The sequence below is a fragment of the Lissotriton vulgaris genome, chromosome 6 (assembly GCF_964263255.1).
Source record: "Lissotriton vulgaris chromosome 6, aLisVul1.2, whole genome shotgun sequence".
Lineage (NCBI taxonomy): Eukaryota > Metazoa > Chordata > Amphibia > Caudata > Salamandridae > Lissotriton > Lissotriton vulgaris.
In genome coordinates, this window is record NC_141694.1 from 900,945,002 (window position 1) to 900,969,723 (window position 24,722).

The window sequence follows — 24,722 nt, forward strand, 5'->3', positions numbered from 1 at the left end:
TTCTACGCATTAGGGGATTAACAAAAGGAACATTATTTCTTTTAGGATAGAAATAACTAAGACCCAACGTCTGCACATCCCCCATCCTCCCAAATCTGGCTTCCCTACGTATAAAATCCACCACACGAGGATCCCTGAAATTGATAATAATACAATCACCTTCCAGGTCCTTCGGGCAGGGTCCTATCCACTCTACTCGTCTAACACTCAAGATCTCTGGTGAAAAGGATGGGGGGAGGGGTCTGTTTTTATTTAGCCAGAAAACAACTTTATTTCTGAGGTCCCCATATGATTCAGGTTTATCATCTTTAAGGGTTGAGACACCTGTTAAGACAATCGTAAAAGGAGAAGCCTCAGGGGGTAAATTAATACAGGGGATACCCTGTTTGTGGGCTTTCTGGGCCAAGACATGAGAGTTTTTATCTTGGCACCTCAAAACTCTAGGGGTTGGTTTAGTTGTAGCAGTTGAATTAGAAACACCCCTAGCAAGGTTCGGGGTTTGTACAGCAGTGGTAGTCTTTACATTTTGCCTTCTATCAACTTTCTTGCTACCACCCCTAGACGTATCACTAGCCGGATTATTTGGTATAGGTCGAGTGATAGGTTGTTTAGCGGGAGCCTGTGGTGGCCGTTTAGATGTAAGAAGGGCACCCGGAGGATTGGGTGTACTGACTAATATAGATGGTGTGGGATAATCATTTACTATCTTTTTTTTTTTTTAAATCTTTTTTTTTTTAAATAACTATCTTTTTTAATATACCGGTATTCTCTATAACAAAATTTTCCAGTAGATCCAGCTTAGAGTTCATAAGTCTAGTTCGTTCAAGTAATGGTAACATAAGTTATTTTACTAATAATTCCATTTTACTTAGGAGACCATCGTGATTATTAGAACTCTCTGAACTATTCGCTAGATTTTTCAATGATGATTGTAAGGGGGACATAGGACTAGTAGCGACCAGGGTAGGTTGGGAGCTGACAATAGTTACAAGGGTAGGAAAGGCTGGGGGTTGCTATTTGTTTTGGGTATTTTAGACGTACCCCCCAACTGAGGGCCCTTGCTTCTCTTCCTCTTACAGGGCAAATTCCGTTGTGGTTCACTAATGATGGGATCAGGTTGGGCAGAGCTAATATTTAAAATACTTTCCCCACTACTGCTTTCTATTGAAACACTGGATTGAGATCCACTCTCAATAGAGTTCAAGATTGATCTCTCCATATCTGGATGGACATCTACCAACACAGTGTCTAAAGACTGGGTAGGAATCGTGGAGGATGGCTGGGGGCTAGCTACTGTTGCAAGTCGGCCAATAGAGGAGCGCTTCCCCATAATAAGATCTAACGATAAGCGTTTCTCAACGAGGGCTATCTCCTTTTCCAAGATACCAGTTGCCCTAGTTATGAAAGCATCAAGGGGACCTGTTACCACCCCACTGCCCGTCTGTACTTGCACAACTCTTTCTTTCCCCGAGCGTAAGGGCATGATTCCCAACAGAAATGAACAACAGCCAATAAAAATAAAGGTGACTAGATGTAAACAACAGTGTCACCCTGGATACACACGAACAACTTAAACAATACAAATCAAACAAACAGAAGGAAAAGGGGGGTGACCCAACCCAACCTCAGCCGACCTCGGACGGCCTCAGACGGCCCTCCCTTTGCCCGGGCTTAGCCCCGGGCTGAGTCCCGCGCGCGATCAAGATTTTCTTTTAGTCAGGCAGGAGGCGGGGCGGGAAGAGGACCAGCTGCAGCAGATGACCAGCCGCACTGTAGGCTGGTCCTCACATTCCCGCCGATAGCCTTGGTGTAAGTAAAACCCTCGAGTCTCTTCACGAGCGGCTCCCGCGAAGCGGGGGCCGCGAGAAGTGGGGTCAGAAGCAGCAGAGGAAATCCGTAGGAATAGCAGCAGTCCAATAAACCTGGTACCCGGCAGGGAAACAAAGGAACTCCGAATGACGCTTGCTCCAAGAGTCTTTAGTCAGGCAGGAGGCGGGTGCGGGAAGAGGACCAGCTGCGGCAGATGACCAGCCGCACTGCAGGCTGGTCCTCGCAGTCCCGCCGATAGCCTCTGTGTAAGTAAAACCCTCGAGTCTCTTCACGAGCGGCTCCCGCGAAGCGGGGGCCGCGAGGAGTGGGGTCAGAAGCAGCAGAGGAAATCCGTAGGAATAGCAGCAGTCCAATAAACCTGGTACCCGGCAGGGAAACAAAGGAACTCCGAATGACGCTTGCTCCAAGAGTCTTTAGTCATGCAGGAGGCGGGTGCGGGAAGAGGACCAGCTGCGGCAGATGACCAGCCGCACTGCAGGCTGGTCCTCGCAGTCCCGCCGATAGCCTCGGTGTAAGTAAAACCCTCGAGTCTCTTCACGAGCGGCTCCCGCGAAGCGGGGGCCGCGAGGAGTGGGGTCAGAAGCAGCAGAGGAAATCCGTAGGAATAGCAGCAGTCCAATAAACCTGGTACCCGGCAGGGAAACAAAGGAACTCCCATTCATATCAGGTCCTCAGCGGCTCTCAGGGTGACCACGGGCAAGGCCACTGAATCCACTCCGGACTGTGTTGCTTTGCTGTCCCCTTCCTCCTCCAAGGTGAATATGTGAGGAGCCCGTTCAATGTCCATTGCTGGGGACGCGGGACGGAGGCTCGCCACCGCCTTCAGGACTTTCCGTCTTTCTTGAACAATTTGTTCCAGGTCTGGTGACCCCATGGTGCGCGGGAGCGAGCTGGAGGTGCCCTGCCGGTTGCGTCGTCTGGAGCGCTATCTTCTGGGTCCTGACGCTCCTGCGCTTTGCCAATGGGTGTACTCTGTACAGGGACCCGCGGTCCCGTGCTGGTCCAACCAGTCGTGCGCCTCCTCCGGTGTCACGAAGAAGTGAGCGATATCATCATGCATGATTTTGAGGAGGGCGGAAAATAGCAGGGACTATTTCATTTTTTCCGCTCAAAGTCTCCATTTCACTTCCAGGAAGGATGATCTTTGTTGCTGGACCACTCTGGAATAGTCCAGAAAAATCATGACGGTTCTATTTTCTTCCCGAAGTGGCCCTGCCTGTCGGGCCGCCCTCCGCACCGCATCTCGGTCTCTAAAGTGCAAGAATTTTGCCAACATAGGGAGCGGAGGAGCCCCCGGCCGCGGGTGAGCGCCGGGACCCGATGGGCCCGCTCGATGGAGAAGAACGCTGACCGTTCTGCACCTGGCGTGAAAGACTTTGTCCATGTTTCCATGTACTCCACTGCATTCGCCTTCTCGATTCCCTCTGGCAGGCCAAGGACACGTATATTGCAGCGTCTCAACCGTCATCGATTCATTCTTCCATGGTAGACATACGGCCTATTAGCGTTTGTAGTGTGTCTTGATGAGCCTGTTCCATGGGTTGGATGGATGTGACCGTTTTTTATGTATCCAAGACCTTGTCTGATAATTTTCAGTGATCATCCCGGAGGAGGCTGATGTCCGTTGTTAGGCTGCCCAGTTGCTGCTCCATAGAGAGTCTGGATTGTTCTATTGCCAATAGAACCCTGTCCAATTTGGCCGAGAGGGAGACATCTGTTGTCGCAACAGCATCTTTGGGGGCCCCCTAGATTGACCGCTTGCAGTATCTGATGTAGCCCCCTGGGTTGCCGCTGTCGCTCTTGGTTTGCCCATTCTCGCACCAGGGGCCGCGCAGACGCGTCTAATGCGTCTGGTGCTGACTTCTAGGTGAAGTTGCGACTTGACCAATCCCGCGTCTCCCACCGTCGTAACTCGCCGGTGTCTCCTGTCAGCGGAGATTGTGCAGTAAGGAACCAAGGTACATGGACATCCGTGGATGGCAGCAGGTATCCGGAGTGGACCCGCAGCAAGCAACTTGGACGGACCTCTGACTTAGGCCAGAACGTGCGATCTGATGCAGCCCCTCTGATTCTTCCTGGTGCTGTACTCTGGACCTCCACCGCCCTAACAGTGGAGCCACTCACAGCACGCTCGCGCAGCACCTTGCCGTCCGGTCGTCAGCTTAGTACTCACCCCCTACGAGTAACGAGGGTGTTGGCACAGACTCCAGCCCCCCTCTCCGTGATCACCGGGCCTATTGATTGTCAGATGATCTCCCCTGGTAGGGCTCAGGCACTGACCGTGGTCAGGCTGGCGTTACCACAAGCCCCCGTGCCCCCAAAGTGTCAATGGGGAGCTTCCCTTGCTGTAGGCAGGTGGAGCCTCTCTTCACTGTTGAATATGAGGCTGTTCTAGATGGTCCCCCGCAGCCACTGTTTTGGGCGCTAAGTGCAAGCTGCCCTATCGCAGTGTATTCTGTTTTAATAGCGTGTGTCCCGTGCGGCTGCCATTTTGAGGTCAGGCAGGACGCAGCCTGCCTCAACTGCCGCTGTGTCCACTGGGCCTCCCGTTGGCCCGCACACCCCACACAGAGCTCTCACCTAGGCGCTAGATCTGAGCCAGGGGGAAGGAGAGGCCGGCCGCCAGGATCCTCAGGAGGGCCATCACAGCGATGAGTCAGGCGCAACCAATAAGACGGGTGACAGCTCTCCCGGGGCTCCCGCACCCGCCGGGCCACCCGCGATGCCGTCTGGGCTCCTCTCTCAGCCACCACAGGTAGGCGGGGGGTCTCGACCGCCTCCGAGGCTGGAGACCGTTCAAGATCAGGTGGCGAGTGGCAATGTGCTGCGAGCGCACAGTGTACGCATTGACATACAATAGTCCGATCTCTCTCCTGGGGCTGCCGTCTTGTCGGGGGATATTATGATGCTGATCTAGTTCTGCCCCAGGGTCGCAAGGGTACCGCAAGCCCCCCGCTGCTCAGGCCTCGCGGCGGGGACTAGCTGACAGACCTGCCGCCATTTTGCAGTCCGCATTGTCTCTTCGCCTCACAGTCAGAAACCTGTCACCTTGAGGCTTCACGGCCATCGCCAGTAGCATTAGTAGTCGCCTTGCATGATCGGTGTCTCAGGGTGCCATCCACACTCAGCCGTGCTACATGTAAGGGGTGAGGTGGAAGTCTTCTCACAGAGCCTCAGCTAGGCACGTCCGCCATGGTGGTCTTCTTGGCCATGCCCCCCAGAAGCAAGTTAGATATTGGTGAAGGGTACGATCACTGCCATATGTCAAAAGGTAGTAAATTCTTCATGATTTTCATGTTGAGTAAGCAAAGATTAGCCTTTTTCAATATATTGGTCTTCTCCAAAGATAGATAAATGCAAATGGTGCATTCACACTTGGCCACAGGAGCTACAGAAACACAGTCTGGTGCCTAATAATCTTCTACCAGCTAGCTGTATCTCCAAAGATGAGGAAAATCTATATTGTTGTGGGCTAAAGATCATTTTTGGAAATCAAAACCATGAGGGTCAGGGAGTTAGCTAGGAAGGTTTGATCTTGACCATCTCCAGCTTCCTGAACCTGTTGTTTTTTTCAAATTTCTTTAGTAGCCTTCAAGTAAGAGTCACCAAAAATTGTATACTATACAATAATCAAAATGTTCATGAGGTGGATGGACAGATATCTCCCATCATTTCAACATTAACAATATTCTGGTGGGGGGCGTGGCTAAGCAGCATGACTGACAGGACGTGAGCTCCTCCGGCTCCCGGCCGGCCAGCTCAGAAATCCTGTAAAATATCCTTTCCTGGGGAACTCGGACCAAGCAAAGGGGGTCCAGGAGTCCCGGTGACCTAAGGGCGCGCCCTGTTCCGGAGTTCGCCTACCCGATGGATGGTGGATGGCAGTGGTAGCCCGGACTGTGAGAAGGCGGGACCGGAATCACGAGGCCTACAACGACGTGGTGGGGGTGGCCCGCGATCTAGGAGTCCCTTGCGGCTGATCCTGACCGTAGCAGGATGGTAGGGGTGGCGCCCACTGCCATCGGGGGCCTCCCCTGAAGTGTGGAACTCCTGTGAATGAATGAATGAAGTAGGTCTTGTAATGGCAAAGGCATCAAGGCGCAAACAACGAACAAACAGTATACAGACGAGGGAAACAGAAAGGCAGATGCCAGAAAGTATACACGACTTTAGTAGGCTTGGGAGAAGAGCCACGTCTTCAGAAGTTTACGGAAAATCACCAAAGATGGTTGGCTGGATAGTTCAAGGGGGAGGGAGTTCCATAATTTGGGAGCCAACGTGGAAAAAGCTCTTCCTCCCCATTTCGTCCTCTTGAATCTGGGAACAATGAGTAGATTTCTGGAGGCTGAACAGAGAGTTCTATTAGGGGTATAGCGGCTAATTAGGGACCTAATCCCTTCCGAGCCTAGGCCATGGACTGCCCTATGAGCCAGACAAAGGAGTTTAAATGAAATCCTAGCCTGAATCGGCAACCAATGAAGATCTTTTCTGGCCTTTGTTGCCGAAGACCGTCTAGGCAGGTTTAGGACCATCCTGGCTGCGGCATTTTGGACCACCTGTAGGCGCTGAAGTGACTTCTTGTTAATGCCTGCATATAACGCATTACAGTAGTCAAGTCTGGACCACACCAAGGCAACCGTTGATTGTCTACGAGCATCCGGTGATAGGTAGGGGGCAATCTTTTTTAGCGTCCGAATGATGGCACAACATGTAGACACCGTTTTGTTGACTTGGAGATCAAAAGAGAGATCAGGATCTATAAGAACTCCCAGATTCCTGGCCTGGCGGGTTGGCTGGGGACAGTCTCCCAAAGATGTAGGTCACCAGTCCCCAGACCAGAGGTCGGAACCCCCTCCAAAGACCAAGACCTCCGTTTTTTCTCCATTCAACTTCAAGTAGTTGCGGATCATCCAATGCCCAACTGCTTCCATGCAGGCTCTAAATTTAAGGGCAGATTCTTTTATTGACTCGGTGGTAGAGACGATGATCTGTGTATCGTCAGCATACGACAGGATCTGATACCTGGATCGTATAACTTCGGCAAGTGGGGTCACATAGATGTTGAACAGAAGAGGGCTCAGCGCGGAGCGCTGTGGGACCCCACATTGCACCGCCTGGGAATATGACAAAAATGTGCCCAGTTTAACTCTCTGCCTTCTCTGATGTAAAAAGGAGGAAAGCAGATTCAGGGCAGAGCCCTCCACACCATTCCCCCGTAGCCGGTCAACCAGAATTGAGGGGGAGAGGGTGTCGAAAACTGCCGTTAGATCCAACAGCACCAAAAGCGTAGTCCGTCCTCTGTCAACCTCTGATCTGATATTATTGAACACGACAGTAAGGGCAGACTCGGTGCTGTGTGCTGCACGAAACCCATGTTGGGAACTGTCGAGCAAGTTCGCACTTCCCCGGAACTGTGCCCTGCCCAGTGAGCAGACGGCGAGACCAAGGCGGCGGTCTGCACCAGGGCGGCGGAGGCGACCCGCACTCCTGGCGCCCATCGGGACTGAGCTTACAGTGCAGCGTCGCAGCGAGGGAGGCGCCCACTACCATCGGGGGCCTCCCAAGACGGAAGGAGCTCCTGCGGTCCATCCGGGCCCTGTGGTGGGCGGACGACGAGGTTAGAGCGGCGGCCTGCTCCGGAGAGGCGGAGGCGGCCTGCGATCCTGATACTCATCGGGACGGGACCATCTGAGCAGCTTCGCAGCAGGGGAGGCGCCCACTGCCATTGGGGACCTCCCGAGAAGTACCGAGCTCCTGCGGTCCGTCCAGGCCCAGTGCGGGGCAGACGGCGAGACGAAGGCGGCGGCCTGCAACGGAGCGGCGGGGGCGGCTTGCGCCCTTCGAGTCAAGCCCAATAGTGAGGCGCACAAGTCGGGGAGGCGCCCACTGCCATCTGGGGGCCTCCCGTGAGGTTAGGGGCTCCAGAGGCCCGTTCAGGCCTAGGGCGGGACACGCACAGTGCGGTAGGCTAGGCCGGGGCGACGGCCTGTACTAGTGCGGTGGGGGCAGCCTGCGATCTCTGTCCCCTTTTGAGACCGGCCCTGAAACGACTCTGGCCAGCGAGGGAGGCTCCCACTGCCATCGGGGGGCCTCCCAAGATGCGAGGACCTCCCATAGACCGCCAGTATCCTGCCGAAAAGCTCCCGAGGTGTCGGGCCTGGCCAGGACTTCGGCCTACACCGGCGGGGCGGAGGCGGCCGGCGATCCGGGTGCCCCTTGAGGTCGGCCTTAGGAGAGACAGCTGGACAACAAGGGAGGCACCCACTGCCATCGGGGGGCCTCCCGAGAAGTCAGGAAATCCCGTAGCCCGTCAGGGTCCTGCAGGTACCTGCCCAGTGTACCAAGTGAGGCCGGAACTGGGGCCTACACTGGCGGAGTGAAGCACCGGAGCCAGGTCACGGAGTGGGAGGTCTCCGAGAACTCCTGCAGCATCCCTGGAGGGGCTGGAGAATCGTCCTGCTCCTGGACTTTACCCTCAACACACGAGAAGAGGCGGTAGGCGCTGGGGGGGCCTGAGGAGCGGTGCGGGTCCACTCTTAGTGGGGGAGGACGTTGGACCCCTTCTGCCACGTTGCTGCTCCTGTTACACGGCGGTGGGTGAGTGAAGACGCCTGGAGCTGGACTATGGTTCTGGACTGTCTGTGGACCTAATGTGGTGCCCCCTCTCCTTGGGGATCCGCCACAGCTGCGCCAGGTCTGGCCTCTGTTGTATCTTGGGGCGCTGTGTCACCAGGTGCCGAGGGACTCCTTCTTCATGAGCTGGGGATTTCGAGGATGACGCTGTGGTGAGTGGGAGCTGGTGTTGCAGGGAGCCACAGCTGCGCGGGCCAGAGAGACAGTCGCATACTCTGCACATCTTCACGGGCCTTTGAAAGAGGGCGGCTTGGGGACACTTCTGCTGCTCGGACGCCCAGGTGCGGTCCCTTTAGGCGCCTGCAATGCGAAAGGACATGATGCCCCGCGCCTCTCAGCCAAACACCATACCACAGTACACTACCCAGTGGCACTCTTCGCAGCAGATCACACGTCAGTCGGGACAGGGCAGAGCTGCTGAAGGCAATACAGGGGTCCCATTCCGCCCTGGAGAGGCAAATAGAAACAGTGTCCATAGATGTGAACCTGCTGAGGACAGACCTGTGGAAAGTGGCGGATAAAGTCTCCACTGCTGAGGGGAATATTGTCCAGCTGCAGTGAGAGGTGGGATCCCTCAAAAAAATGGTCTTGCAGCTCACCACCTCGACGGGGGTGCTGGAGTGTAGGGCGAAAGATGCGGAAGGGAGGGCACGCTGCAGTAACATTAGGGTTCTTGGCATTCCGGAACGCTCGGAGATGGCCAATGCGGAGCGCTTTCTGGAACACTGGATCCGTACAACACTCTGCCCCATGGGACTGTCTGATGTCTTTGTAATTGAGCGCGCCCATAGGGCGTTGGTCCCGCCTCCAAGGCCGGGCACTCCGCCGCGAGCCCTCATCGCAAAGATCATGAATTACTAGGACAGGGACTGCATCCTGAGAGCGGCTAGGGAAACGGCTAACCTCACTTTTGAAAACGCCAAAGTGTCCATCTACCCGGACTACACCCACGAAGGACAGGAACAGCGGAAATCCTTCCTGGCAGTCCAGCAGAAACTTCGGGAGCTACATCTGCAGTACATGCTGCTCTACCTGCTAAGCTTAAGGTCATTGCCCAGGGAAAGGCGCATTTCTTTGAAGCCCCGGAGGAGGTATGGGAGTGGTTGGAGATCAGGGGGGATGCCCTCCCGCCGGGCGAGCGGGGGGGCAGAAGTACATGGGGGACATGACCAACGAGGAGGCGCAGTAACAGGCGCAGGCGCCCGTCGGACACTGCTGATCGCGAGGAGAGGCGGCGTGTCACGGTGGGAGACGATGGGACCCTCTGCCTGGAGTTGTCAGAGTCCGAGGGCCTTTGGGCGCCTCAGGTAGCTACCCCTCGGGATGAGGTACTGGTCCCGGACACTCTGCAGCCCACCACGGACACTCTCCCGCCCACCACCGACACGATCCCTGAAACGGCGGGGGACTCTCTGGTTGCCTCTGTGGCCCCGTCCTGAAGGACAAATCTGGTTGTGCTCTGGATGCTCCTGTAACGTGAACTTTGGCCGGCTTGCCTGGACTCACTCACGGTGGGGGGAGTGTACTCTTGATACTTGGATTGGGAGGAAGGCGCTGTTCCTAAGGGGGTAGGAGCTCTGGACGTTGTGCATATTTCACCCCTGTAGGTCCGAGCCCTATGTTAATGTTGAGATAGCTGGTTGTGTCGGGAGCTGGGTGGGGGAAGGTGAGTCTTCCTTTTTATCTGTTGGGTTGTTTAGCCCTGTTGGGCGTATGGAGTGGCTGTGCACATCCCGGCCCCAGCAGGGGAAGGGCATATCGGCATGTTTTGTTGTTGCAGGTATATTGCTCGTGGGAGGGGGGTGGTTGCGGTTTTGGGAGAGATTGTTGAGGGAGAATGTTACAGGCATCATATGTATCACATTTCGGGCACGGGATTGGGGTGGCACCATGGGTAGAGTACTATGGCTGGTTTGGCTACGTCATCAGACATGGGGTATAAGTTTTTAAGTTGGAATGTGAGGGGGCTAGGCACATGCACTAAGAGGTATAAGGTCCTGTCCTTCCTTCGCAGGCATAAGGTTTCCATTGCGTGCCTCCAGGAAACCCACCTTGCTGGTGATGGTGCCCAAAAATTGAGGAAAAATTGGTGGGGTCAGGTGTTCCACTCTTCATTTTCCACATACGCCATCCTGATATGGGTGGCACCAGGGGTCCCGTTTGCTATCCAATATGCGGAGGCGGACATACACGGAAGATACCTGCTCCTCTGGGCGAAACTGGATGGCAGGGACGTCACCATACTAAACTCATACGCACCCAACATGGATGACCCTATCTTTTTCCAGACCCTTCAGGAGGTCCTGATCCCCGACCTGGAGGCACCGGTGCTGGGGTGCGGGGATTTTAACTGTGTCCTTGATCCCGTTCTGGATAGGTTTCCCCCCCAAGCTGGCACAAAACCACGTATGACAGCAAAGCTTAGGGAGGTCATGGGGAATATAGGGGCTCTTAATGTTTGGTGCCAGAGGAACCCGACACAGAAAGTGTACACCTGCTTTTCCCCCACTCACAATACACATAGTCGCTTGGATAGGATACTAGTGGAGAACGCAGAGTCAAATATATCGCTTGAGGTTACCCATCAGGCCCGTTTCTTATCTGACCACTCCCCGATGGCGTGCGTGTTGAATTGGGGGCTCCGGTTTCCCACCCCCGGACTTGGAGGCTGCTGGCGGATATCCTTCAGGACCCAATGTGGATAGAGTATATAGAGACAGCTCTTAACGACTATGTGGACCTTAACTGGGAGGGGGGGCGGCTTACTTTAGCCACTAGGTGGGATGCCCTGAAGGCGGTGTTAAGAGGAGCGTGCATGGGCCTCACTTATGGGGTTCGGAGACAGCTCCAAAAGGACTTAAGGGAGGCGGAGGATAGTCTTTTAAACTTGCAAACCTCGTCGGCCCCTGATGCCTCTCATCAAGAGGAGGAACAGACTGCTCGATCTCGCATTCATGACATCCTAGATCAACTTGACAGATATACCCTCGGCCAATATAGACAGCACCTTCACAGAGAGGGTAATAACATAACATAACATAACTGTCATTTGTAGCTACTTTGGAGTGCGGCACCGTGAGCAGCAGGAGGATACTACAACCCGGAGAACGCATGATTTCTCTTTAATGTTCAGTGATCAAGAGTGCATAAGCGAATGGGTCACTCAGTGGCAAAATCTGGCCAGCCACCTGACTCGCCGTAGGAGCTTCTATAGCGGGGGGATTTAGTCTGTTGAACAATTTAAGGGCATAGGTGTCCCACATTAGAGCTGCTCCACCTCCCCCTTTCAACCTACGATCACATATCATGGCGTTCGCTTCTGCCAGAGCCCATTTGTGAGTCACCTGAAGCTAGCACTTGATCGTGGGCAGAAGAGGGCCCTTCCAAGCCATGGCATTTAATCACTTAAATGCCATATCAACAAGCTTCAGGTACTGTTAGGTACGTTTAGTTTGTTTCATGATCCCAAAGAGACAATGGAGTGGGACTAGTGGCAGCTGGAGATAAATCACCATCGACACATGTTCCATCACCTGGGTACATGTGTGCATCAACGATGGGTATTTCCAAACCATATGAATAAATGTAGCATCTATGTGACCACATCTCGGACACCACTAGTATCAGTGTGTGCATGGAATGCAGTGTAAGATAGGTTTGAAATAAGTATTTGATTTGTGTGAATTTTAAACGAGCATTGTGTGAGACTCACTTCACCCATGCTAAAGCCATGGTCCACTGCTTGTTGGTCAATTCCGTGCCCAAGCAATCATCCCATTTGGACTTTTCCCGGGTCAGAAATTCACTACATGCCCCCCGTAGTGCCATATATAATAAGAAACCTCCGACAAGCTAGCCCGTGCGTTAAGAAGCACTGCAAACCCAAATGTAATGGCGGCTTGGAACCAGGCTACCCTTCACCGTTCTATCCTAAGCCAGCCAGCCAGCGCATAGGCCACTGCAATTGAGCTGCTGCAAAATACAACTCAAGGTCTGGGACCCCAAGTCCCCCCTCAAGCATAGGGCACTGAAGTATGGGGGTCAAAACTCGCTTTCGAGCAGGTCCCCAAACGAGCTCAGATTCCAAACTCATCAGAGTCCTGAAAAAGGATTTAGTTGGTATCACTGGCTAATCTGCAAAGATATATTGCTGCCTCAGAAGAACCAGCATCTTTGCCACTGGTGCCCTGCGCATAACGAAAGGGGTAGTCATGTCCAGAAGTGCATAGATTGGCAAGCCAAGATCAAGGCCTTACCATGATTACCACTGAGTAAGTCCCTGTCTGTGTGGCAAACATTTACACATTAAGACCTGCCATCTCCCGAAGAAGTCGAGCCGGTCATAGAGGGCTGGTACCATGCATGCATGGTCCCGTAGATAAACTACTAAATCATCTGTGTGTAAGGACACAGTGTCTCAGTCTAATCCCACCCTGATGCCCAAGACAGGGCCCTTGGCACGCAAGATGGCTGCAAGTGACTCAATAGCTAATGCAAAAATTTCTGGTGACAAAAAGCATCCTTGGCGGGTCCCTCTACTTATAGAAAAGGAGTGCTAGATCTGATGGCTGGTGCGTACTCACGCCTGTGGGGTGGTATATAAAAACTTGACTGAACCTAGGAAATAGGACCCATCCCAAACACCTCCAGCACTTGTAGTAAGTAGGACCAACTCAACATATCAAATGCTTCTTGACATCCAGGGAGACTGCCTGTGAGAGGTCGCCTCCCCTCGGACAGCGCATCCATAATGTGGCACAAGTCTAGAATGTTGGAGTGCGTCGCCCTTTGAGGCACAGACCCACATTAATCCGGATGAACAAGGGAGCTAAGCATTGAAAGCAACCTATTCACAAGGATGTTACTTAGGATTTTGTAATCAATGTTCAACATTGACAACGGGAGATAAGAGCTCATCTCAAGGGTGTCTCTAACCTTTTTCAGGAGCACCACTATGAGGGTCTTATGTAGCAAGCTCAGTAAAATGCCCTGGTGGTGCGCCTCTCTGTAGACCTCTAGCAAGTGAGGAGCAAGAGTGGCTCCAAACGTTGCATAATACTCCAGGGGGAACCCGTCTATGCCTGGGGTCTTGCCACGTGCTATCTGGCGGTTTGCTAGGTTGATGTCCTCTATATGTAGAGACTGCTCCAGTTCCAACACCAGCAGCTGAGTCAATCGAGGAAGTGACATGGCTCACAGGTAATCCCGCACCTGTGCTTAGGAGGCTTCCAGGGGGAAGAATACAGCTGCTCTTAATACTAAGAGAATACTTCATTGATGTCTGCTTTAATATTTCTCACTTGCCCTACACTATCATGTATGGTTCCCACCAGAGTCCTGGGTGTCTCTGATCGCAGTAACCACACCAACGTGCATTCTGGTTTATTGCTATCTGCATGCTGGTGGGAACATATAGTCAAGATCACAGAGTCGCTTCACCTCCTCTGGCAACTCAAGGTCGTGAGATGAGGGCGTGCATCAGATTTCATCACCGCCTCAAGCTCCGTGGTCAGTAGGCGTGTCTCTAAAGTTTATCTAACACACAATAAAAGAGACTAAAGATTCAGCCTTCCCTTGTTCTCCAAGGCTATACACAAAAAACTCAAAAAAGGAGAAGGACTATCGAACAAACTTAAAACTCTGACCATTCCAATTTGGACTTTCAGAAATGCCATTCGGGTCTTGTGATATCCACTTAGGGAGGAAAACCCAATAGGTTGTAAATACTGCACTCACCCACTTGATAGTTGCATGCTTCATCATTGGGCCACTAACGCACACTGGCGCAGACCAACGCTGAGGGTGGAGCGCATATTTTTTTATTTTTATAGAGAGCATTTTTCTCTTGGAAAGGGATCCCACATACAGGGAAAAAGAAGAAAAAAATTGAAACTGTCTAAGTGGCATGCACCATCTGACTTTATTCTTGGGCCACCATTGACAGGGTTAAAAAAGTTTTGGAGGGTATGTTGGAGAAATTATGTCTCCATTTCCCCCACTGCCAGTATCGACACGTTTCAGCTTCTATACACTGCCCATAAGGGTCTCAGGCCTTCTTCAGGGTACAGATCCCTCTATTTTCACTTGCACTATACCTATTGATAGGTATTTCTTATATTTAGGAGATAAATATGGTTGGCAATAGTTGCATACTTGACAAAACACTCAGGGCTGTTGTCAAGTCGGAGGGTCGTGAGTTGCCGGTACGGAGACGTTACCCCTTGAAGAAAGTGTGACTACACGAGAACGTTCCTACTCAGACCCGAGTTGAGATCGGCAAAGGTGAAATTCAGGAACAGGCAGTGAGTGTTCCTTTGCTTGTATACCCGGCACACCTGGAATTAGGGGTACCAACCAGTTGTGTATGCAATTGAAATTACCACCCCACAACCCCAGGCAAGAGGGTCCAGCAACATGGTTGGGGAAAGAGTATCTAAAATTGCGTCTTGAGCGGTATTGAGCACATGAAGGGACACTATAGAGAAAGGAGGCCTATCCAAGACACCCTCTAAAATCACGTAACTGCCATCCATATCAGCTAAGACTCTGGTTTTTACAAATGGTCCCTCTGGAGCAACCCAAGTAAGACCCCTCGGGCATAAGCTGAATATCCAGTACCGTATACCTGCCCACTCCATTGCTTTTTACATTGTCAAGCTCTCCCATGGTCAGGTGAGTCTCCTGGAGACAAGCGAAGTGTATATGCTTGCGAAAAAAGATAAGCATATATCCTGTATCTCCTTGCAAGGTTTGCCATGCAACAAATATTCCATGGTAAAGAATTAAAGGTAGTGGCATGAATGCAAACTGTATATCTCAGGGCTCTCAAGGCCTGGCTCACTTGGCCACTGGATTCAAGATAGCCTCGCTGATGAGGATTATGAATCCGAAACCGGTCCCAGGATGCTTGTTTCCGGTCCAGGGAAGACATGGCTTGGCAGTTCGGGCTGGACTGTTCCCATGAGGCCCAGGGTCAGACTGATTTGCATATGGCCATGTCTGAACTGGGGTGGCTGAGTGAGCTAAAGAATGGTGATGGATTAAACCCAGATCAGTTGTCTGGGGGTGAGTGTTAGATTTGCTCAAACGCTCCGTCCATCATCCCCTTTTGTTTCGCTTTTTTCGCCCTGAATTGGCAGGGTATGCTCAGACGTGAGTCCCTTGCTCACTTGGCCACTGGATTCAAGATAGCCTGGCTGATGAGGATTATGAATCCGAAACCGGTCCCAGGATGCTTGTTTCCGGTCCAGGGAAGACATGGCTTGGCAGTTCGGGCTGGACTGTTCCCATGAGGCACAGGGTCAGACTGATTTGCATATGGCCATGTCTGAACTGGGGTGGCTGAGTGAGCTAAAGAATGGTGATGGATTAAACCCAGATCAGTTGACTGGGGGTGAGTGTTTTGATTTGCTCAAACGCTCCGTCCATCATCCCCTTTTGTTTCACTTTGTTCGCCCTAAGTTGGCAGGGTATGCTCAGACGTGAGTCCCTTGCTCACTTGGCCACTGGATTCAACATAGCCTGGCTGATGAGGATTATGAATCCGAAACCGGTCCCAGGATACTTGTTTCCGGTCCAGGGAAGACATGGCTTGGCAGTTTGGGCTGGACTGTTCCCATGAGGCACAGGGTCAGACTGATTTGCATATAGTCATGTCTGAACTGGGTTGGCTGAGTGAGCTAAAGAATGGTGATGGATTAAACCCAGATCAGTTGACTGGGGGTGAGTGTTTGATTTGCTCAAACGCCTCATCCATCATCCCCTTTTGTTTCGCTTTGTTCGACCTAAGTTGGCAGAGTATGCTCAGACGTGAGTCCCTTGCTCACTTGGCCACTGGATTCAAGATAGCCTGGCTGATGAGGATTATGAATCCGAAACAGGTCCCAGGATGCTTGTTTCCGGTCCAGGGAAGACATGGCTTGGCAGTTCGGTCTGGACTGTTCCCATGAGGCAAAGGGTCAGACTGATTTGCATATGGCCATGTCTGAACTGGGGTGGCTGAGTGAGCTAAAGAATGGTGATGGATTAAACCCAGATCAGTTGACTGGGGGTGAGTGTTTGATTTGCTCAAACGCTCCGTCCATCATCCCCTTTTGTTTCGCTCTCAAGGCCCTTGCCATCTCCTGCCCTCCCTCACAAGTCTCCCATCCCCCTGACCACCCATCCAACCAGCCAGAAAAAGTCAAACAAATCTGAGAAACAACTCCCCTATCTCTGGCCTGCGTAGTTTCCCATGCCACAAGCCCCCAAACAATTAAACTGGTATGCATCAGAGGCCTGCAACATAGTTGTGTAGATGTGAAGCAGTCTGTCAGGGGTGGGCCAAGTGAAATTGTGCAGAGGGTGAAAGTGTCAATGTTTAATACAGCCATGATGTGGGCCCATGTCAGATAATTTGGCATTCAGACCCCCCATTCACCCCCTAATAATGTGGCTTACCTTCAGGAGCGTATCGGACCCAAAAGGAATCCAACTAAGCCGGATCATCCACCCCGCCAACAGGAGGATCTACCTTGCAAAACCTCCTGGATCGCGGGGTGACTATCATTGTGGATGGGCCTCAGCAGCTGACACGAGCAAACCAGCCGAGTCCAAACCCGACTCCGATGGGTGCTTGGAGCGCAGAGGGAAGAAGGAGTTAATGCTTTGGAGGAAGGCCTCCGATACCGCTTGATTCTGCTCAGCTGCCACTTGGTTGGTTTCTCCTTAAGGGATCTGCATTTGAACTGTCGGGATTGGGCATCAACCTGTCATTAGCCCTAGAGTCCTCGGTTGGAATTGCTGCCAGATCTTTTGCATGGAGCCAAGTACATACAACTTTTGGTGAGTGGAATTGGTGAACTGTTTCACCATCAGCCACTTTGAGCTTTGCTGGAAACAAAAGTGCGTATTTAAGTACCAACTCACGGAGACGCTGCTTAACTTTGGAGTAGGAACTCCGGCAACGCTGTACCTCCATTGTAAAGTCAGGATACGTCATGTCCGTTATATTTTCGTATTGCCAAGAGCACTTGGCTTGAAACCGCTGCAGCAGCAGTTCACGGTCTTGATAGTTGAGGAGACGATCTATGATGGGATGTGACGGCGTGCCTGGGAGGTGGACCGGCCTGGCGTCTGGTGCACTCACTCAATGGAGGAGAACTTCGACACCGTCTTTCAGAACTGTCTTCGTCAGCCAGTCTTCCAGAAATATTTCCATGCTAGGACCATCTGAGCATTCGGGGAAGGCCGGAAAGTGAATATTGTTGCTTCTAGAATGCCCCTCCGCATCTTCGGCTCTGCAATGTAGGTTGGCAGTCTCCTCTTCCATTTGTTTCAGCCATTCCTGCAGGTCCTGCACTGTCTGTCATACCATAGCAAAGGTGGACTCCGTTTCCTTCACTCTCTCTACTAGTTTGCGGTGGTCAGTTCCTAACAAATTCACGTCTAGTGAGTCAGTGTCAATGCAAACTTCCAGGGAGGTTTTAGTGTCCATGATGGCCCGGAGCACCTTGTTAAACTGAGTAGAGTTGGTTCGAAGAGTCGCTTCAAGGTGTTGGAGGCTGTCAAGGGTCCTGTCATCGGGCACAGAGAATGTCATCACCTTCCCAGTGCCAGTTTTCAATGACTCAGTGGTCTTGGTCTTTACCATCATTATAAACAAATCTGGGTGAACTTGGGGGATCATTGAGGAGCAAGGAGCACAGTAGATGTCCGACAGTTGCACCAATGACACCCAGTCTCAAGTCCACTGGACAGGGCATACAGTGGTGCACCCCTCTTTAGAGGAGATCAAGTTAAAATCTGGCCAGTGTACCTTCCCCCAGGAAGGGCTCTTGCAGTTGCAGGTAGGAGACATGGAACAGGCCGCCCAGTGTCAGGGTCAGTCCAGGTACCCTCAAACCTATCATAGGCAGCAGAGACAAGGCAAAAGTGTAGACCTGAACGTTGTGGCAGCCCTTTATAAAGTGGTGACCGGTCTCCAGGCTAGATAATCTACTGGCACAAGGGGCAGAAATACTGGGTAACAGATTCAGCTCATGCAGGGTCATCCAATTTCATAGCCCCTCCAAAGCAACAGAGGGCAAGAAGGCTGTGCTATGAACATCTGCAGGGCAGCCTGATGCCACAGTCAAGAAAGGGCACGCACGGAGGGAGCCACTCCCAATCCGCTGCGCTCCCCTAATAAATACCCATGCTCTCAGCTGCAGCTTGCAAGGATGTGGCAGGGCCTACTGCTCACCGCGATGCTTCTTGGCTCCTGGCCAGCTCCGTCAGGCCGCATGACCCTGCCTCAGCCGCGCTCCACACTTCACTTGCCGAGGACAGCAACAGCGGGACTCAGGCACCATTCTCGGCCCAGGATTGCTGCAGGCTTAGCTCTCCAGTTCTGTCTCCAGGCAGCTGCCCATGGGTACACAGCCACCCCTCCGACAACACAGTCCCATGCCAGCACTGAAGCGCTGCAGCATGGATGAAAGGGCTTTGTTCCTGGCAGCAACCCGGCAGGGCACACCCCAGACACCAGAGCCCTTGAGCCAAGAACAGCTTGCGCCTGTGGCACTGCCTCGCCACAGTCGCGCTCCACACACCACCCTCCTGGGACAGCCTAGCGCCCTCTTATGCCCATGCGGCCAGAGAGAGCCTCAGGCCCCACATATTGGCGTTGCCTCAAGTAGTCCTCCATAGGTTCCCAGACAAATTTCTAGCAGCCCAGTCCTGTGTTAGCCCACAGGCATAACAGCGCAGGCAAAAAGAACACGTTGGTGCGTCAGATGCCACTGATAAAGTAGGATGCTGATCAGGCCTAGCACGGAGCACGTTGAGCGAGCGTCCAATTTGGCTGCCATCTTGGCCACGCCCCTCTCCCCTTTTCCTGAACCTGTTATGATGACTGAAACTCAGCTGGGTGTAATCTGCATACATTTAAAGATTGACCCTTGCAGAGTGAGGAAAATTGCCTAGGTACATTGCGTATAGGTTAAAATGGAAAGGTAATGGTATTGAACTTGAGTTGACACCACATCTAGGTTTCTGAGGTTGGGAAGCAGAAGGAAGAATGATCACTGTTAGAACTGGGGGTCTCTAGTTGGCAGGGGTAGGTACCACTGTCCAAATAGGGACCCTTGCTTCTAGTCAGGGCAAGGAGATAACCCTCTGAGATAACCCCTGCTCACCCTCTAGGTAGCTTGGCACGAGCAGTCTAGGCTAACCAGAGGCAATGCGTAAAATATTTGTACCAACACTCACAGTAACACAGTGAAAACACCACAAACTGATTCCACAACAGTTTAGGAAAATAAAGGTATTTATTCTAAACTACACAAGACCAAATCGGCAAAAATCCAACATACACAGTTCAAGAATATGGTTTCCAAAGAGTTCTTAAGGTTATAGTCAAAGTATTTTAAGTTGCGACAAAATAATCCACAGATGCGTGAAAAGTTCACAGTTGCGTCTCGTTTACTCACAGTACCTTTTAGTTGCGACAAAGTTCGAAAAGCAGAAGCTGGTGCGGTGGAAAACAAGCGATGCGTTGCTCTTGAGACCCTGGGGAGGCGATGCGACAACCCCGCTGCAGCAGCGGGCGTGTTGCGACAAATCCAGTCTGTATGGGGAGGAAGGCCACTTGTATGGAGTCCGGTGCGTAGGTTCCGTAGGAAGTTTGTTCTTGCAAAGGCACGATGCGACGATCTTGTAGGGGCTGCGACGATCTCTGGGCGACGATGCACGGTCCAGCGGGGATCCTCTCTCTCGCAGCTCCTCGATGCGATGGTTCTTCAACGATGTTCGCAGCGACGTGATGCGTCCGCAAGCAAGCGGTGCGGCGATCTCACCCAGCGACGACAGGCTCTGCAACGACACTCGCAGCGATGTTCGACTTTCCCGCACCGGTCGGGTGCGTCCCGCAAACGAAGGATGCGACGGCTCAGGCAGCGGCGTCAGGCGCTGCGACGATCTCGACCTTCGTAGCGGCGGGAAACTTCTCGCACTGTCGGGGATGCGCTCCGCAAGCGAGCGGTGCGACACTTTCCAATTGCAAAAAGTCTCTTAAGCTTAGTTTCAAGCTTCCCAGCTCATGTACAACTTCCAGAGGCCCCACAACTGGATCAAGCACTCTAGGAAGGACAGAACTCTCTCAGAAGAGTTCAGGGAAGCTGGGGGGTGAAGTCCTTTTGTTCCTGGGACTTCAGAACAGAGAGCCAGCTCTTCTCAGGCCCTTGGAGATTCCTTCAAGACAGGGGACACAGCACACAGCAAAGTCCTTCCCCTCTCCTTGGCAGCAAAGCAACAGGTCAGTCCAGCAGAGCAACAGCAGGACAGTCTTCCTTCTTCAGATTCAGCTTTCTCCTTGGTAGAGGTTCCTTCTTGATTCCAGGATGATCTAATTTTCTGTTGTCAGGGGTCCTGTACTTATACCCCTAAAGTCTTTGTTCTCTCTGTGCATGTGGGCCCTGAGCCCGGTCTGAACCAGTTCTGGGTGTTTCCTGAGTACTTTGTTTTGCTGGCTTCTTCTTTCCTTTCAGAGTGAGGGGCAGGGTCGTCAGCCGCCCAGCAGGAGGTGGAGCCAGCATTGTGGCAGGCAGGCACAGCCCTATTCAGGCCCAGGTGCTACCTCCTCCCATCACTCAGGTTGCAAATGCAGTCATTCAGCCTAGGGCTGACTCAGCCAGCCTCCTGGGGAATCCCCAGCCCCTGTCACTCTCAAACCAGACAGTCAATACACAAACAGGCCAAGGCACACAGAAGGGTCAGACAAGAGAACAGCAACTTTCTAAAAGTGCTGTTCTCAAACACAGGATTTAAAAACAACCTTTCCTAAAAGATGTGTTATTAAATTCTGAGCTCAGGGATACTAGATACTTATGTCCTATCTTGTTCCTATGGGAAGAAATGCTGGAAGCCACTGTAGCCAGCATCCCCCATGTTAACCAATGGAGCAAGATAGCCTTTCAATAGTGAAAAACGAAAATGGCTGTAATTCACTACCAGAGCATGTCACCTGCACTAGTACATGCTCTACCTTTCATATACTCTGCACCCTGCCCAGGGGGGTACCTTGGGCCTTCCATAGGGGTGACTGATGTGCACGAAAAGGGAAGGGTTAGGCCTGGTCAGTGGGGACACTGACCAGGAGGACATGGCAGTTTCTAAACTGCCCATAGGCACTGCAGTGGCAGGCCTGAGACACCATTTTAGAGCTACTCCTGTGGGTGGCACAATCAGTGCTGCAGGCCCACTAGTAGCATTTGTCATCACCAGCCCTGGCACACCCTGTGCACTTTACTAGGGACTTCATGGTGACACAAATATGCCAAACATGTATATCCAATCATGACAACAATTTACACAGAGAGCATATGCACTTTAGCACTGATCAGCAGTGGTAAAGTGTGCAGAGTCCTATTGCCAACAGCCGCGGGTCAGGAAAAATAAGGGAGGAAGAAGCAAAAAGTTTGAGGATGACCCTGTTCCAGTTCCAACAATCACCAAATGGGACTTTCTCCCTAAGAATCCCTTTGGCATTGAAAGCCTTCTTGCCATGTATCAAAAAGAGGTTGATGCAGGTACTCTCGAACAATACTCCAGCTGTATGGTATTGTAAAAGGCAGAGCGGGTGGGGTCTTGGACCATATGTCAGGAGGCATTATAACTCTGGAAGTGACGCAAACACAAAGGCATTTCCTGTTGGTACACCACCTAGTGGGATCTCTAAATGTTAGGGTAGACAAACTCATGCGCCAGTCCTAGAGGGTCCCAAGTTATTTGGATTACCAATTACCTGAAGATGGCACTGAAGGTAGTGACCCCATTAGGGCCACCAGGGTCACTCGTGACCACCTCTCAGCCTTCCATACAAATGAAGAGTCGGTCAGACAGTAGAGAATACAAACCAAGGTTATTTATTAGTATACGCTCGAGTGGAGTCCAGTCTGACCAGCCTCCTTACATTGCTGACGAGGGGCTGACCCCCGCCAATGTGGCAATACAAGATATACATTCCCAGCACCCCTGAATCCCTGCCCAGACTGGAATTTTCCAGTCTGAGAGCTGTTGAACAAAGGTGGTACAGAATGATGAGCTACCCTCCTGAGACCGCGTACATGCTATCTTAGTTTTAAGGTTACTCTGCCCATCTCTGCCCGTCTCTCTGAAAGTGGGGGCAGGCCTACCTACTGGGAAAGGCATGCAGTTACAGAATGATCTGTTCAATAGTGCAGCAAAGCTCAACCTTGAATAATAAAGAGAAACAATCGAGGCTGCTTTCTGCTGAGGCAGACAGTATGAGACAGAAGCTTAATTTCGATCATGGTACAAAATGGCGGCAGAATACAAAATGGTGCCGCAAAAGCTAACCTCTCCTGCCCCGAGTTCTCAAAAAGATCATGAACAACTGGGTCCAAGTCATACTGGTGGCACCTAATTGGGCCAGGAACGTGTTGTACTCGTAACTCCTGGGCATGCATATCTGTCCACTGATCAGGCTGCAGCTTCGAGAGGATCTTCTGTTGCAACAGAAGAGCAGGGTCTTGCACACTGGCTTGAGCGATCTGAACCTCCGTGCTTGGAAATGAAGTGCCAACAGTTGATTGCATTTAGCCGAGGTTGTTGATGCCATCATGGGAACCAAGCATCCCTTCACTAAATCGGTATAAACCTGCTGACAAATTTGTGGCTTGGTGCGTTACTTAGTAGATTCACCCACTTCAGACAAAACTCTTTAAAGTGTTGCTTTTTGTGTTGGCCCTATCCTAGCTAGTACTTGCTTTGGGCACAGTTAAAGGTTATTTGTCTGCTCTTTAGGCCATTTTGTGGTTGTCTGATGAGATCCAGATTGATGGCTGGGGAATATTCAAAAGGTAAGGAATCTACAGTTTTATAGAGTATCACCAAAAAGAGTGTTACTGTAGGTAAGTAACTTGATCAATTTGTTCGTTAATAAAATGAATATAAAAATCCTGCAGACAAAGCACAATATCCATCAGAAAAAAACACTGCCAAAGTTAAATTACTTTTTCTGATTGATTGTGTTAATATGCAGAACTTGTAAGCCAATTTTGTGCATTTGTTTATGGTACTGTAAAGGTGGTAAGTATGTGCATGATTACAATGAACTTTCCTAGTGTATTACTCAAACCAACCAATCTTATTTGTACAGTTAGTATACAGTTAGCTGCAACTGTAACTATTCTTTAATCTTACAAAAAATCTTTTTTTGTTTTATTAAAAACATTTTATATCTTGCCACATTAAACTATCTCTTCCTTTCAACATTCCTCTACGGTCATGTTAAAAAAAACAAAAAGTCAGGAAAGGTGAGCTGGGTAATGGGTTTAAGTGTGCTGAACCTAGCATACTTTTTGTCTGAGGCACCCCCCGAAATGTACAATTTCTACTTAGGGATCCCATTGTTAAGCCTAAGTGTAATTCTGATTGTACATTTTCTCTATTGTTCTTCTTTTTTTAGAGTTCCTGGGCAGATAAAGAAAGCTCATTAAAAAGATCTGAGAGGGTAAGAATAATTTAAGTATTCCTTTACATATGTTTTAAACAGTAGTTTATTAAATGTTCTCACGTTCAAAGTAAAGGCCACCTTTAATTTATGGATGGATTGCTTTATGATACCATTTGAAACTTATTCAGATAGCATAACTGTGAGAATCATGTTGTATACATTTGGTACCTCTAAATGTTGTACATTCAGTCTCCGCTATTGTTTTTTCAAGACTCTGCATACTCTAATCTAGTCAGGCTTAATCCTGTGTAGGATTGCCAGTGCTGCCAAACTTTGGCCCACTTGTTTGGGCCACCTCTGTCTTCATATATGTGCTTCTCTCCCAACATGCCCAAGTCCTGGTCTTCTTTCCATATGTTCAGATCAGAGGAGAAAATGCACTCCCCATATGCAAGCTGTATTTCCCATGGCTATCATGAACCCAGCCGTAATAAGCACTATTCCTTAAATTATTGAACAGTTACATTTTAATACCTGTACTCAGTGAATTTGCCCAAAAGTTGTTATATCTGATAGAGCCTTCTAGTAGCAGATTCCTTACCTGAGAATATTCCCAGGCATCAGAATGGATCCAGAAATTTTTGAGGATCCCCCTTGCACACGTGTAGGTGGTGTCATTTGACTCATTGTGGCTGACCTCCATTCCTTCATTTCTGCACCACAAGCGCGATCCAGATCAAGCTCCCCGTAGTAATTTTTTGACTGACCTTTTTGTCAACGTGTGGTGTGCTTTTTTTAGGTCTTGCTATAGCTATCGCGTAAG

General features: G+C 51.1%; 1 protein-coding gene across 1 annotated transcript in view; it reads left to right on the forward strand.

Moving 5' to 3' along the window:
* The window catches only part of NPHP1 (nephrocystin 1), a 699,686-nt gene that overhangs the window by 615,583 nt on the left and 59,381 nt on the right, over positions 1–24,722 (forward strand). The window contains exon 19 of the mRNA XM_086926892.1: positions 23,912–23,956. Within this exon, the coding sequence (XP_086783018.1) occupies positions 23,912–23,956 (45 nt within the window). The remainder of the gene's footprint in view (positions 1–23,911; positions 23,957–24,722) is intronic.